This window comes from Rhinoderma darwinii, chromosome 5 (genome assembly GCF_050947455.1).
Source record: "Rhinoderma darwinii isolate aRhiDar2 chromosome 5, aRhiDar2.hap1, whole genome shotgun sequence".
Classification (NCBI taxonomy): Eukaryota; Metazoa; Chordata; class Amphibia; order Anura; family Rhinodermatidae; genus Rhinoderma; species Rhinoderma darwinii.
The window spans coordinates 266,164,628-266,180,266 of record NC_134691.1 but is presented as its reverse complement, the minus strand read 5'-3'; the positions used below and the strand labels follow the sequence as shown (position 1 = coordinate 266,180,266).

At 43.8% G+C, this 15,639-nt stretch overlaps 2 protein-coding genes across 4 annotated transcripts in view; one reads left to right on the top strand and one right to left on the bottom strand.

The window, feature by feature from the left end:
* The window catches only part of UBA5 (ubiquitin like modifier activating enzyme 5), a 101,318-nt gene that overhangs the window by 18,346 nt on the left and 67,333 nt on the right, over positions 1 to 15,639 (bottom strand). Inside the window, exons 1-4 of one of the 2 annotated variants that reach the window (XM_075827106.1) lie at positions 7,910 to 8,248; positions 4,037 to 4,082; positions 3,379 to 3,468; positions 80 to 189 (exon numbers count right to left, since the gene is read on the bottom strand). In XM_075827106.1, the coding sequence (XP_075683221.1) occupies positions 80 to 189; positions 3,379 to 3,468; positions 4,037 to 4,082; positions 7,910 to 8,055 (392 nt within the window). In that variant the 5' untranslated portion in view covers positions 8,056 to 8,248. Of the gene's footprint in view, positions 1 to 79; positions 190 to 3,378; positions 3,469 to 4,036; positions 4,083 to 7,909; positions 8,249 to 15,639 lie in introns of those variants that run through there. The other variant, XM_075827107.1, reaches the window with a different exon arrangement.
* LOC142651878 (acyl-CoA dehydrogenase family member 11-like) overlaps positions 8,614 to 15,639 on the top strand; it is a 112,658-nt gene continuing 105,632 nt past the window's right edge. For both annotated transcript variants that reach the window (XM_075827105.1, XM_075827103.1), the window contains exons 1-2: positions 8,614 to 8,861; positions 14,203 to 14,302. In XM_075827105.1, the coding sequence (XP_075683220.1) occupies positions 8,722 to 8,861; positions 14,203 to 14,302 (240 nt within the window). In that variant the 5' untranslated portion in view covers positions 8,614 to 8,721. The remainder of the gene's footprint in view (positions 8,862 to 14,202; positions 14,303 to 15,639) is intronic.

Here is a 15,639-nt window from a genome sequence, read left to right as displayed (position 1 = left end):
CTGGCAGCTACCGGGTGGAACAGGGTTTGGGGGATCCTTGTTCTCAACATAGGTCCCGCATCTATCTCCAATTCCTTACCTCAGTGTGTGCTCAGCTGCCTCCACTTTGCTAAGCCCAGCCTGATGTGGCTGGAAGAACAGTCTGTTCATATTTGCCAGCTCCACCTTATCATAGTCAAATAGCAGCAGCTGGAATGAGAGAACAAAGAAAAGAATCATATGTAACCCTTGACGACCCAGAGGAAGGCATAAAAAAAAAACAAAACCAAAAAAAAAATCACACACATACATATATAAAAAAAAGGCATGGGCCAATTTTCCTTAATAGGAAAAACAAAAATGCCTTCTTAACTCCAAGCGGCAATCAGACTGGATTAATATTTACAAGTAGCTAAGCCTCTCTTGAGGTAACACACTGTTTATGTCAAAACCAGATCATATTCCACATATTCATGGCACTTACAGTTAAGGCCCTGTTTACATGACGCTTTTGCCTTCCATCATAGGTTTGCGTCAGGAGGACACACGATGTATAGGTATACAGTCAGTGGATTACGTGGTCTATACAGCCCCCTCCTCCTCTCTACCACTCAATCCTGCTTGATGGGGAAACTTTGTACAAAAGCCTCCACAAGCATCAGCAGCCCCTGGACAGAGCATCGGGAGAGAGCTTCCCCTCTTCTAATCCCGATGATCTGTCGGCGACTTCAGTTGCTTTTTTATCTCGGCCCAGGAAAGCTCCAATGACCTAACTGACATAGTCCCCAACAAAGCAATAGAATTTAGAGAGAGGGACACCACCACTGCTCCCAGCCATCCGGCAGCACTCCCAGCTGCACTTTGTTCCCTTCTAGCAAGTAGAGAGCATCTAGAGATTTTGAGCCCAGAAAAAGCTGGGGGACACTGTGCTTTACTGTGAAGCCACCAGCGTTCCAAGGCTCCTGATGTTAGTGCTACTCAGTGGGAGAGGAGGGGGATCTCCCAGTGAGCAGAAAGGGTGGAGGGAGCAGGGTGAAGGGGGTACATGTGATCCAGTTGCCCCCGTGTGTTCCACCAAACTGCTCTCCACATTCAAGGTCCAGCTTCAGATGCCAGGGGGCGCAGATCTCCTCTGCTCCAGTCGATTTATTGTCGTGGGGAAGCTCCAACAATAATCTCAATATATGGACAGGGAGGTCACTTCCTAAGGTCACCGTCACCTATAGGCTCACATTGTTAAAAAAACAAAAAAAGAAGTATACTGTACATTTAACATGTACTTTTTTTTTTTTACTGTACTCTGCGAGATGGAAAAGTGTAGTCTATTACGGTATTTCATTCACTTTTTTTTGCGGTATACTAACGTATATCGGCAGAGACCAAAAGGACTCTCTTTTGGCCTTCATCTAGCAATGGAGCCCTATGGACACATTTAGTGTGTACTTCGGGAGTTTTCCCGACATACACGCTAAACAGAAGGCCAAAAAGTGATGTTAACAGGGCCTAAGAACGCTTTTCGTAGTTGAACACTGAACCTTACAGTTTCTTATGGAGAGTTTGTTAAATCGACAGGGACTCTTTAGGTCTTGCTTAAGATGGCCAAACACAAAATAAGAAATCAGCCGAAGCTGCCAATTTCGGCCGACAATTTTTTTTCTATATTGCCATCCAGACTCTACCACAATGCAGATAAACTCCAATATGCCCGATCCTTTGTTTCTATGGGCAATAAACTGTAACCAGAGGTGTCGGGCAGCTGCTTATTCCCCTATCCCATTAAAATAAAAATGCATGCTGGGATGAGCCAAGAACGCATGTTTATACTGAAGTCGGATGGAAAATGCTGTTAGTCAACAACTATCTCACGTGTATGGCCGGCTTTAAAGGCCTCTTCAATTGAATTCTTTCTCCATGTCCCTTATTAACTGCATTGCCCTTTTCTATTTCCAAATCATCCATTGTTGGGGAAATATTTCCCAGAACTGCATATTCTAGAGGAGGCCTCACTATTGCTTTGTAAAATGGTTATCATGTCTGTGTCTCTAGAGTCCATGCCCCTTTTAATACTAAACGGTATACTGCTGGCCTTAGAAGCTGCTGCTGTTACTCAGTCTATGACCTATAAGTATGTCAAGGTCTTACTCCTGTAGTGATTCTACAAGTTGTACCCTACTTGGATGTACGATACCAGAATTTGGACTTAGATACCGATACTTCGTTTAGTATTGCGGAAAAAAAAGTTCTTCCATTTTCTGATGTGAGGCACGTGGTTTGATGATGAATTTAACCTCCACGTGCCTTACATTAATAGTAATTAACCCCATCATGTTTCTCAGTCATAATGGGTTAATGTGTAAGGTACATGATGGGGTTAATTACTATTAATGTGAGGCACATGGAGGTTAAATTCATCATCCCACCTCGTGCCCCACAATAAGTGATAGAAAGAAGTTTTTATTTAATTTTTTTACAGCGTACACATCATAAATGATGCAAAAAAATTGTTGTTCAGGTTATTACGGCCGCGCCAATACCGATTATGTGTATATTTTATGTATTGAGACTTATTTTTATGTTTATTGTAAAAAAGGTCTGTGTGTATTTTAACATTACTTTGTTTTTACTTTATTTTTAAACTTTAATGTACTGGCATATATCTATATTACAGTACATTAGCCGGTGTACTGATAGTACATAGGCAGTTGTTAGGACATACCTAGGTATGCACTAACAGGAAATATGGTAGGACAGCCCTGGGGTCCTTCAATGGACCCCGGGCCGTCTGCCCATGTATGGTATGTCCCTCAATTGCGTCACAGGAATTCCCTGTGACGCGATCCAAGGGGCAACCCCCCTTCTCATTTTCTCCTGAATGAGGAGAATTTTCTCCTGGGGGACCTACTAAAGTGATCCCCACCAATCATGAGAACGGGGGTCCTGAACCCCCTGTTCTCCGCACTGCTTGACTGCTGTGAGGAGGACATTGAACGGAGCGGCAGTTGAGCAGGAGCAATGTCGCTGTATTCAAAGTCTATGGGATTGATGGAAACAGCGAGTCTCATAGACATTGAATGGAGTAGTGTGTGCATGCTCCACCGCAGCTTAATTCAAGCTCCCCCAGACTACAAGGGGTGCAGTGAGGAGGAACTGGGGGTTTGGGACCCCTGTTCTCACGATCAGTGGGGTTCACAGCGGTGGGCCCCCAGCGATCAGAGAATTGTCACCTGTCCACAGGACAGGTGATAATTTAAGATTCGGGGAAAACACATTTAAGCCCGCTTCTAACCACTGAATGTTTAAAAAAAAAAAAAAAATGTAAAAAAAAAAAACATTGTCGAATTTGTATTGAAAAGAAAAAAAACAATTATATATTTAAAATTGGTGAGAAATATGTATTACCTTACCAATTCCACATCTTGTTAGCATTTCTGCAGTGACACTTCCAACACCACCAACTCCCACCACTGCCACTGTATATGTTCGGATTTTCTAGGGGAGAAATTAAAAATTTCACTTTAAGGTCAAGTCTTTGAAGTTTTCATTTCTTTAATGGTTTTAGATGATCTATACACAGACAATACGATCAGATAACTGAAAAATGTATACATGTTGTAAACCAAACGCATAACGAAATAAGCCAATATCTAATTTTATAAAAATTAAATTCACACAAGAGTCGTCTAATGTGATCGCCCATCAATCTTTCATCGGTGGTGGTCCCAAGCGTCAGACACAATGACATACTCTTCCATAAAGAGGTGTGTTCTACTGTGGGGTATCTCCAGTGGCGTACACACAGAGGTCAGTGTTGGGTACTGCAGCGAAGGGGCAGTGGCGAAGCATCTTTACTCTGCCGATTAGTGGGGTCTCAGGAGTCAAACCTCCACTGATCGCACATTGATGGCTTATTCTAAGCATAGACTATCTATGTAAAATTGTAAAAAAATACATTTGATATGCAACAGGTGACTATTAAAATGTGACCCTTACAGAAGCAATGTCTTCAAACTGTACAGAATATACTAGAAAGTGTGTTTAACTAATATTTATCTCTTACCTCATAATCTTGGACAATTCCCATTCGCTTCAGCGCCATTAATCGGCTTAAAAAAAAAAAAAAAGTGTTAAAAAAATGAACACGGCATAACTATGTTTATTAGGGTACTTTCCCCTAAGACACAACTGCAACAATGTCTTAAAAAAAAACAAGAAATAATGATCTGACAGTAATTAAAGCATGACTCCGCTTTTGCTCATAGGAATGGCACTCTACATCCCGCAAAGACTCACTTACCTCAAAGCTAATGTGCTGGAGACCTCTTCTGGTCCTCCTGCAAGCCTCACAGTGTTGTCATGAGCTGCCCAAGAGTCTGTACAGGAGACACTCTGTGCCATTTCACATGCAGACTCCCACGCGGCCCATGACAAAGCCACTCCGGAGCGATGGCCTGAACATAAGGTTCAGCGGTGGCCGATAAGGATAACAGGGAAGTTCTCCAAAACTGTGGCTTTGGAGCAAATTAACTTTTTGGGCCTTGTAGAGAGCCATGGGGAAAAAAAAAAAAAAACGGACTTTTTGGTTTTTGCACTTTCAAAATGATCAAATACTCAAGGATAAAAAATGAAGTGTGTGACATTGTAGCAGGTGAGACAGTGTCCCTGATCGGTCATATGCAGTTGATAAACGCAAGGTAAAGGTAACCTGCACGATTATAGAGAGCCATTGTCCTCTCCACTATCTTTATTTCACAGGGAAGAGCAGCGTTCATAGAAATGTACATCATGCTGGAATAAAATACAGATTTCCGATGACAGATACTGTACGCTTCTTTTAGATTAGTTTAAAATTGTTCATGTGTATACTGCAGCCATTCCCACTATAAGGTACGATTCCCATCTATGCTCAAAAATGAAAACATAACTGTACTGAGAACGCTTCTTATACCATCACCGAGTACTGATTCCTTCCTATCTCATCCGGTAATGTTCCGGACCTCCTCTTTTCTCTTCCTTAGAAGGGTATTCCTTAGGATGGCCTATCAATGTTGACTAACCGACCCCTTTCAATCATATCCATGTCCTAAGCACAGGCCATTAATGTGGGAATAACTACGAAAAACTCCCACCTGGCGATAAAAAAGTCTAAGGTCTCATGCACATGGCCATATTAGACGTGTCATAAAAATCCGTAATACGGCGCCCATGGTCCCATACTGTACCTCCAATTTTTTTTTTTTTTAACAACCCATGAGAAAACAAAATGGTGCTATGCTTCATCGGAAGCATTTCTTCTAGTAGCGAATACAGTTCCTCAGAGACATCACACAGTGACACATGGAGTAATACAGACCCGTAGCCACTCATTCTGCCGCCTAAGGGCTCATTCACACGAATGTGAATCTCGTCTGTGTGACGGCCGTTAAAACAACAGCCGTCACACGGACCCATGTATTTCAATGGGGCCGTTCACAAGACCGTTGTGTCAATGGAGTGCGTGAACGGTTCGTTGAAAAATAGAACCTGTCCTATTTTACCCCGTCACTCCATGGACTCTAGTCCGTGGGGGATCCGTGATAACACGTCCAGCACGTGTCCACCTCGGGCGTGGAAAACTGCAGTTTTTCACGTCCGAGGCAGGCTATGTTTGTGTGAATGTAGCCCTACAGGGTCAGTGCACATGGCATTGATGTGTGCATGAGCGCCAAACTAGGACTTATCTTGGTATGTTAAAACAGGTGTAGTGGAACGCTTATTTACTAAGCCATGAGAAAATAATTAATGTGATCATATGTTTAATGAATAATACCTTTGCTTACATTGGGTGTATGATTTATATTATACACAGATGTCTAAGGCTGTGTTCACACTGAGTTTTTTGCAGGAGGAAAATTCTGCCTCAAAATTCCGTTTGGGATTTTGAGGCAGATTTTGTCCTTCCTGCACGTAGTTTGCTGCGATTATCGTGGTGTTTTTCGCTCGCCCCATTGAGTGCTACGGGCAAAAAACTCTGCGAAATACGCTTTCTCTGCCTCCCATTGATGTCAATGGGAGGTCAGAGGCTTAAACGCGCGAAGATAGGGCATGTCCCTTCTTTCTCCCGCGAGGCGGTTTTACCGCTCACGGGAGAAAACCTCCTCCGCCTCCCATTGAAATCAATGGGAGGCATTTTCGGACGGTTTTTGCGGAGCGGTTTCCGCGCCAAAAAACTCTTCAAAATACTCAGTGTGAACAGGGCCTAAGTCTATTCTAGTCTGAATTTGTAAACAATTGAAAAAATATATAATTCTTACATTTGGAGACCTGTAAGAAATATATATATATATGAAATACAAAGAAGAACCGCACCACAAATCTTGAAATAATCACCTCTATCAGGGGTTTCGTGTGTGCAAGCCTCCAGACCACGACCAATAGTCCAAATTTAGGAATTCAAAAAATAGGCAGCACTCCACAGCATAGTAGTCAAAACAGTGAAAAACGTTTATTCACCCATATGTAAGATTGCTACGTTTCAGTCCCAATCTGGACCTTTCTCCTGCTTGAGAAGGGTCCAGATTGGGACTGAAACGTAGCAATCTTACATATGGGTGAATAAACGTTTTTCACTGTTTTGACTACTATGCTGTGGAGTGCTGCCTATTTTTTGAATTCCTATATATATATATATATATATATATATAAATAAATAAATAAATAAATAAACGACGGCATTTACGACTTATTTGGCCTTATTTATCGACCCGGTCTAAAATAATAACTGGCCTCGTTGCCTGTAGCAACCAATCACAGTGCAACTTTACTTTTTCCATAGCAGTTAAAGAAATGAAGCTGAGCTCTCATTGGCTGCTCTGGACAACAATGCCAGTTATTATTTTACAGGGTTTTGAAAACTGGGGCTCATGGTTTCTACTGTACCTCAATGTCCTTTTCACTAAACCTGCGCAAATGTAAACACGAGTGCTTGTGCGGAGGCGGCCACAATCTCATCCATAACTGTGGAATTGATTTATGGTCATGTTCTGTACATGTAGCGCGAGTATAGTAAAATGAGATGGGGCACAATGGAAACAAAAAAAGTATAATAGTAAATGACATCGGCAGTAAACCAGTCAACCCTTTTAATAAAGACTCTGTATGGTTTCTGATTTTGGTCATGTACCCTTTAAGGCCCCATGCACACGACAGCAAAAAACGGACCCATTCACTTGCACTGAACGCGGACACCTTTCCGTAGCACTACGGAAGGGTGTCAGTGCCGTGGAAATGTTCCGGGAATTATGGAACATGTCCGTTCTTTCGCATTTTGCGGGCCGTGCTCCCATACTTTGTATGGGAGCACGGCCCGAAAATGCGGCTGTCAGTCAGCTGCCGGCCGTGCCCGCAATCGCGGGCCGTGATTGCGGGCACGGTCGTGTGCATGGGGCCTAAGACGGTGATATTTAGGCCTCATACACATGACTGTAGCGGTGTGCACGGCCAGTGATTGCGACACAGATGGCCGCGGAGTGTCATCCGTGGGCCGCCCACAAAACACGGACCGTGCACACATTGATTTCAATGAGCCTGGATCGCAATTGCGGCCCGTAATAAGACATATCCTATCTTTTTGCGGTCCAGGCTCCTGGCCAGTGCACGGACCGTGGAAACCACGGTCGTGTGCATGGGCCCATAGCAATGAATGGGTCCGCAATTCACCTGCAGATTTAGTGCTGATCCAAATTTACATAAATTAGAAACATGACTAGAAAAATGAAACATGGACTCTGATTGGTTGCTATGGATAACATGGACACAGTTTCTAAAAAAAAGTGCAACCTATTTGCCACACACAAGAGCATGTAACCTAGACCAACAGGAATTCCCCACCATGCACCCCAGTGCTGTTTTCCTAGACATGACGGACTGGGGGACAGCCAGCTGAGTGATGTACCTGTATGGGTTGGAGTCCACCACCTCTGCACTCATCGTCACAATCTTAGCTCTGCGGGTTTCATGTCTGCATTTGACCCTGTTCAGCTCCTCTTCTAGCTCCCGGACCCTGGCCCGCAGTTCCTTTACCAGACTATCAGTAGCCATAGTAGAGCAGTGTCTGACAGCTGGTGCAATATATTGCAGTACTGGGTAGTGATGCTATGAATTAGTCACTACCGCTTGTAAGAGACACGTCTGCAGTCAGGAAGAGGAGGGACCGTAATGCTCTGGATAGACAACCGGCAGCGCTACAATAGTTAAACTACATCTCCCAGCATGCCTGCCTTCTACCAGTCAGTCATTGCATGCTGGAAGTCGTAGTTTCGCCGGAGGACTGCAAGTTGGGCACCACCGGGTGTTAGACTGTGGGTAGTAAATGACTGTGGGTTGTTTCCTTATCGCATAGGGGTTCCAGGACTTGTAGTACATCATCAGTTACTATATGAAACGTTATTAAAAGTGACACTGTATTAGTATTACCGTCAAAGGCTAGAACACAATGTAATAGTATTTAATGCAATAGCCTCATTTAAATGCACGGACGCCAGTATACATTATTATAACACTTCAGATAGTTTGCCAGATTCTAATATGGACGCTGCGGCGCATCATTACTTCTTCTTTCGACGTAAACACGTGAGTTTCCCCCCCCCTATAAACTTTATTGACAATTTAAAGCAAAACAAATGCAGTAATGTGTCAAAGGTGGAGAAGTCCAAGGGATCAATCACAGGACTGGACTTTACACACGCATTTTTATTCTTTGCAGAAATGGCAGCGCTAGAAGCAGACACCAGTGCGGTCAGAGACCAGCACAAGTTTGACGAGCACAAGTTATGTGACTACTTGTCCAGCCATCTGCCAGGCTTCAGCACCAGTCCAAGTGACGCCCTGACAGTCAGGCAATACAGGTGAGATGGTGCAGGCTTGGTTTACCTGTGGGGTTGTCTGCGAAATGTACAATGTTAGGCCGGGTTTACACGAGCGTGTGCGTTTTGCACGCGCAAAAACCGCGGCGTTTTGCGTGCGCAAAAGGCACTTAACAGCTCCGTGTGTCAGCCCTGTATGATGCGCGGTTGCGTGCTTTTCGCGCAGCCGCCATCATTATGACACTCCATTTGGATGTTTGTGAACAGAAAAGCACGTGGTGCTTTTCTGTTTTCATTCATCCTTTTCACAGCTGTTGCGCGAATCACGCAGTTCGCACGGAAGTGCTTCCGTGTGACATGCGTGGTTTTCACGCACCCATTGACTTCAATGGGTGCGTGATGCGCGAAAAACGCAGAAAGAACGGACATGCGGTGACTTTTACGCAGCGGACTAACGCTGCGTAAAAATCACGCAACTGTCTGCACGGCCCCATAGACTAATCTAGGTCCGTGCGACGCACGTGAAAATCACGCGCGTTGCACGGACGTATATCACGTTCGTCTGAATAAGCCCTTAGTGTGACTAGAATTATTATCTGCAGATTACGGGCGGACACTGTTGCATATGTTTCAAGAATTTCAGAAATGGCTAAAATTCGAAGACAGCAGAGCTGGATATTCATCTACATTTTCTGCCACCACATACAGTTATAACATATTGATAGGATATGCCATAAATGCCTGGCAGGTAGAGGTCCTATCAGTGGGACCTTCACATATGGGGAAAATTGGGGTCCCCTGTTTGGCGATCTGTAAGCAAAAGTGACTGCTTTCTGGGCTGCTTCCGTAAACGTCAGTGTAGCGAGCCGCCTCTCTATTTAGTCCCCTCCAGGCCACCAGCTGCCCATCTTTGCTTGCAGAAAGGCGGTTAGGATACCCCATGAGACCTTTATATACATTTCTGTAGTCCGAATACCCCTCTAGACTTTCTTTACACGTGTATTTTCTCATATATTTCATGCGTTGTTTATAACTTATTTTTGGATACGATGCTGAAGTTGGTTTCTAATTCGTCCAGTTTCTTATTCAGTATTTTTGTTTTTTTATGAAGATATTAAAGGGAAATCTTATACTAATAATCAAGTTTGTTGCAGTGAGCTGGCCAGAGGTGAAAATGGACCGTAGCCGTGTGCACGGCCGTGATTTTCGGGTCGGCCGGCTGCGGACTGTCAGCAGACTGTCAGCCGCAGGCCGCCCGCAAATCGCGGGACATGCACATGGCCGCGGCCATTGTTTTCAATGAGCCCGGACCGCAGAACCGGGCCGTAATAAGACATGCCCGTTCTTTCTGCGGTCCGGGCTCCCGGGCCGTGCACGGACCGCAAAAACTACGGTCGTGTGCACGGCCCCATAGAAAAGAATGGGGCCGCAATTCTCCCGTGTATTTTCGGGGGAATTGCGGCCGCAAAAACACGGTCGTGTGCATGAGGCCTAAAAAGGTGAAACCGCTGCTTATGTGTTTGCAAGTTTTCCCTATTGAATTCAATGGGAGGTAAAACCCGCAACAAATAGCAGATGTGGCATTTTTTACGGCGGAATCGCATAGATTCTGCCGCAAAAAATGCAACTCAGAAGAAAAATGATCTTATACTTGCCCAGAAGTATGTGTTTCTTCCTCCAGGCCGGCCTTCTGGGTGGACGTTTCATCCCATGTGACTGCTGCAGCCAATCACAGGCTTCAGCTGTCACATGGGATGAAACATCATTCCAGAGCTGCAGAGCGTCTGACGTCAGAGGGATGCGTCGCCATGGTAAGTATCCTTTTGTTTGTTTTCTGTGCGTTTTTTTTCTGGGCTGTTTTTCTGCAGCGTACGTTCCGGCTGGAAAACTGCACCACAATTTGTGCATTTTTTTCGGCCGTAATTCCCTGCGGCATACAGGTGAATACGCTGTGTACTTTTAAGCTTCGTTTCCATCCTGGGTGAAAATACCCTAGGAGTATGTTCACAAGTAGTTTTTTTCAGGCGTATTTCTAGTAAACCAGCTTCCCATTGTATTCAATGGGATATACACTGTGCTGTTCACATGAAGTGTATTTTTACACTGCTGAATTCAAAAAATGCCTCGGAAAAAGAAGTAGCATGTCACGTCTTAAGGCGTTTTTGGAGCTTATTTTCCATTGACACTACGCCTCAAAAGAAGCTTCAAAATAAAAAAAGCTTCATTGTTAGGGTATGTTCACACGGGCTATTTTCGGCCATTTTTCTGGCCATAAACGCCCAGAAAAACAGCTAAAAATGCGGGGGCTGAACGCCTACAAACATCTGCCCATTGATTTCAATGGGAAAAACGGCGTTTCGTTCCCACGGGGCGTTTTTTAAAAACTCTTATACCCCCTCCCTGTAATGTCCTCTTATATCCCTTAATAACAGTCTGGACATGCTGGGAGTTGTTGTTCTTATACCTCCTTATTTATTCCTTCCCCAGGAGTAAGCACACTTTCTCTCTGTGATGGTCACTTTACTAGCGGGGCAGATGGTCATTTTACTGGGGGGGACGGGACTGAGGCTGATAGTGGCTTTACTGGAGGAGGCTGATGGTCATTTTACTGGGGGGGGGGGGGGGTTGAGGCTGATGGTCACTTTACTGGAGGGGGCTTATGGTCTCTTTACTGAGGGGTCATTATACTGAGTGGGGAGCTGATGGTCATTTTACTGTGAGTGGGGGGCTGATGGTCATTTTACTGTGAGTGGGGGGCTGATGGTCATTTTACTGTGAGTGGGGGGCTGATGGTCATTTTACTGTGAGTGGGGGGCTGATGGTCATTTTACTGTGAGTGGGGGGCTGATGGTCATTACTGTGAGTGTCCGGTAATAATCACTAATAGTTCGTAAAGCTATGCTCGTAAACCGGTGCCTGTCAGAAAGTTCCTAACAATACTGCCCGGTTATATCAAGCTCATTTCTTGTCTATGACCCCTGATGATGCACCCTCTAATTAATCTGGGCTGTTGAAACGCATAGGGACAAAGTGTTTGACATTCAGACAATTTAGGGACACAGTGTTCAATATTCAGACAATTTAGTGGCAATTTCTCAATTCAAATATTTTTCTACTTGAGCAGGGTATTTGTTAACTTCATGAATATAGAGCCTTTGCTCTTTTTAAATCCTGTGCTTTAGTAAATGTGAGGTGAATTGCTTTAGTCGAATACCAGTAATTTTGACAAATCGCCCGTTCTAAGGCCCCATGCACATGACCGTAAAAACGCCCGTAATTACGGGCCCATAGACTTCCATTGGCCACGGATACCTTCACATTTGCTTACGGGAAGTTGGCTGGGCCGTTGAAAAATATAGAACATGTCCTATGTCAGGCCGTAATTCCGGCATGGGCAGGCCCATGTGTGCCCTCGTAATTATGGCAGCGTTGCTAGGCGACGTCAGGGGATAGTCACTGTTCAGGGTGTTGAAAGAGTTAAACGATCGGTGCCGGATAGAGAGAAGGGGCTGCACTAATCGGCAGTAACTCTTCCAGCACTCTGGACAGTGACTACCGCTGGACAGTGAGTACCATGCGCGGCGCTCACAATATAGATGTCTGTTTTCTTCAAAAACCCGCAACCAAAAAAGTTAATACTTACCCAGAACTCCCTGCTTCTTCCTCCAGTCCGGCCTCCTGGGATAACGTTTCAGCCCATGTGACCGCTGCAGCCAATCACAGGCTGCAGCGGTCACATGGTCTGCCACGTCATCAAGGGACGTCGGACTGGATGTCAAAAGAGGGACTCGTCACCAAGACAACGGCCGGGATATGAACTTCTTTTACTTTCTATCGCTGCGTTACGCTGCGGAAACTGCCTGAAAGGGTTGCCCCTTCTCTTTAGCCAGCACTGATAGAGAGAAGAGGCTGCCGATCAGAGCTGGATAGAGAGAAGGGGCTGCCGATTAGTGCAGTGCAATATAGCAGAGAAAGCGGGTCCGTAAATACGGGTGGAATACAGTTCACAAAGGACCCGTGCTTACAGGAGGGAAAAAATACGGTCGTGGGGCCTTAATGTTAACTTCATTTTAATCGTTCTTTCAGGCAGTATCTTTCGTTTCAACATACCCTTAGCTTCAAAAAACGCCTTGAAATCAGAGGCTGTTTTTCCTTGAAAACAGCTCCGTAATTTTCAGCCACTTCTTCTTGTATGTGTGGACATACCCTCAGAGTACCCAAACACAGTATTTTGTTGAAAATCTGCAGCATGTTCTGATTTCCATGCAGAAATTGTTTTGCAGCATGTGGATGAGATTTGTTCAAATGTCATCCACATGGCTGGTACTGTAATCAGCGTAAAAAAACTCTGTGTGAACTGGGCACAAGGCAAACAGAAAATCCACAGCGAAATACAGTGCCAGCCATGTAGATGAGATTTGAATATATCTCCTCTGCATGCTGTGGAATTTTTACGCACGAAAATTGACCTGAGGTGCAATTTCCTCTGCAGATTTTAATTGCGGATTTTACTATTTAAAAAAAAAAAAAGACTTGAATTCTGCAGAAAAATGATTTGCGCCAGATCTTTCCGATATGTGTGCACGTACCCGAAGGGTAACAGGCCAATTTGGCAGCAGAAAAAATTTCCACATACGTCGATGAGATTTATATTACATGGCTGGTATTATATTCTGCTGTGGATTTTACATCCGGAGAATCCGCAGCATTTCCACTATATGTGCACTTACCCAAACACAAATTCTGCTTTTAAAGAGAAATAGCAGTTTTGGGAACTTTTAAAACTTCTGACAGCGCAATATATGGGAGAGGGCAGTGCTTTGTAACCTTACCTTTTGTCTCGGGCATGCAAGTTACATGACCGAGAAACCGATGTTTAATTCCCCTGGCACTGCAGTTGCAAATGCCAGTCTGCTCTGAGTTTCGAGTTTCAATCAGGTGATCGCTGAAGGGAAGGGGCTGGCAGCACTTTCTGAGGACAGTCAGGGAGCACTTGCACATCAAGGGCCACCTCAGTCGCACTTGCGACCACCGTGCTGGGGTAATTAAACTTCGATTTCTTGGTGATGCAATTTGCATAACCGAAAATAAAGTTATTGTTATCTACCCTCCCCCTCCTCTATATCGCTGTCAGCCGTTGAGGCCTCAAAACTGTTGCCCGATTACCTTTAAAAAAATCAGTTCAAACACCTGATAATAAAACTCAGTTTTATACAATTTAACTTCCAATATATCAGTGCCTGGGTTCCTATAAAACACTCGACATATAGGCGCTCTTTCTCTAATTTTGTGTGTGGCTTGCAGTGTATTATATTATAATGACAAACAGAGTTTGTTTTCTGAATAAATCGAATTTTGATGATGATTTTTATTATAATTATAGGTTTGGGCAGTCCAACCCTACTTTCTTTCTACAGAAAGGTCAGAAAAATGTAGTTCTCAGGAAGAAACCACATGGCTCGCTGCTGCCAGGAGCTCATCGGGTAAAGTACCATTAATTAGATTAAGGTTAAACATTGACAATATTTTACCTATTTTGAGAAGATAACTATGAATGAATTTTATATGTATTTATTTTTATTACTTATATAGCGCAAACATATTCTGCAGCGCTGTACAGAGGTCCACTTTTACTGTCACCATTGGGGCTCACAATCTAAATTTCCTATTGGTATGTTTATGGGGTGTGGTAGGAAACCGGAGTACCCATGCAAACACAGGGAGAAAATGCAAACTCCATGCAGATGTTGTCCTTGGTTGGATTTGAACCCAGGACCCCAGCTGCAAGGCAAAAGTGCTAACCACTGAGCCACCGTGCTGGCTTTTACATGTATAGTCTTGATGGAAAAAAATAATTAGTTAAAACATATTTTTAAAAATTAGCCACTTACTGATGCCAGTGTTCTATTATATAAACCTCCTTTAGGCCAGGATTACACACACACACCTTTTGGATGCAGTTTTTGGCACAGTTTCTTGAGTCAAAGCCAGAAGTGGATTCAAACTGAAGGAAAGGTATAAAGAAAAGACTGATGCATCTTCTTTTTCTTTGTGTCCACTTCTGTGTTCGGCTCAAAAAACTGTCACTAAAACTGAGTGTAGTCCTGGCTTAAGTCTTTAAGCTTCCCTTTATGTTCAAATTGGCTATGATTAAGTATGTATGCAACCTGTCACATTGTACATAGTATTGTAGAATAAAACCCTCTCCTCCTTTATTTAGTTTAGAATATCTAAGACTGTTCACAATTGCGTTGGTGGCTCCGTTAGAAACAGAATAACGAAAATTCTAGCGCAGATGTGAAAAAAGCCTAACAAAACAAGTACAAAGTAATACAATACTGTGTCAACTAGGACAAATATCTGTCATCTTCCTAGTGCAGGTTAGAACATTCAAGCAGTGATCTGATTGGTTGTTATGAGTTGCACGCTGATCAAACAAAAGTACTAGAAAAAGGTCATTCAGGGTCATCTAGAAGAGTTGTGGGTTTTCTGACAAAATTTCATGTACCAGTTGGAGTACAAGATTTTTGAGGATGATAACAACTTCATTAAAAGAGCTGTCGACTTCAAATAGCCTATTAGAGAAATTCTGAGTTAATAGAAGGGGATGTCCAGGTTCAACACCCTCATCTGTTAGTTACAGTGGATACTGGCTACAAAGAGTGGAGAATTTGTCATGCTGGTGCATTACGCAGACAATCTGATTTTAACGCAAACTGTGTAATGCTTGACTTCCCCTGTGGTGGTGCTGTAGGGAAAGTGAACACTTGCTGCCTGGTTTCTCCACAGATTACAGCTGATCATTGGTTCCTAGTTGCAG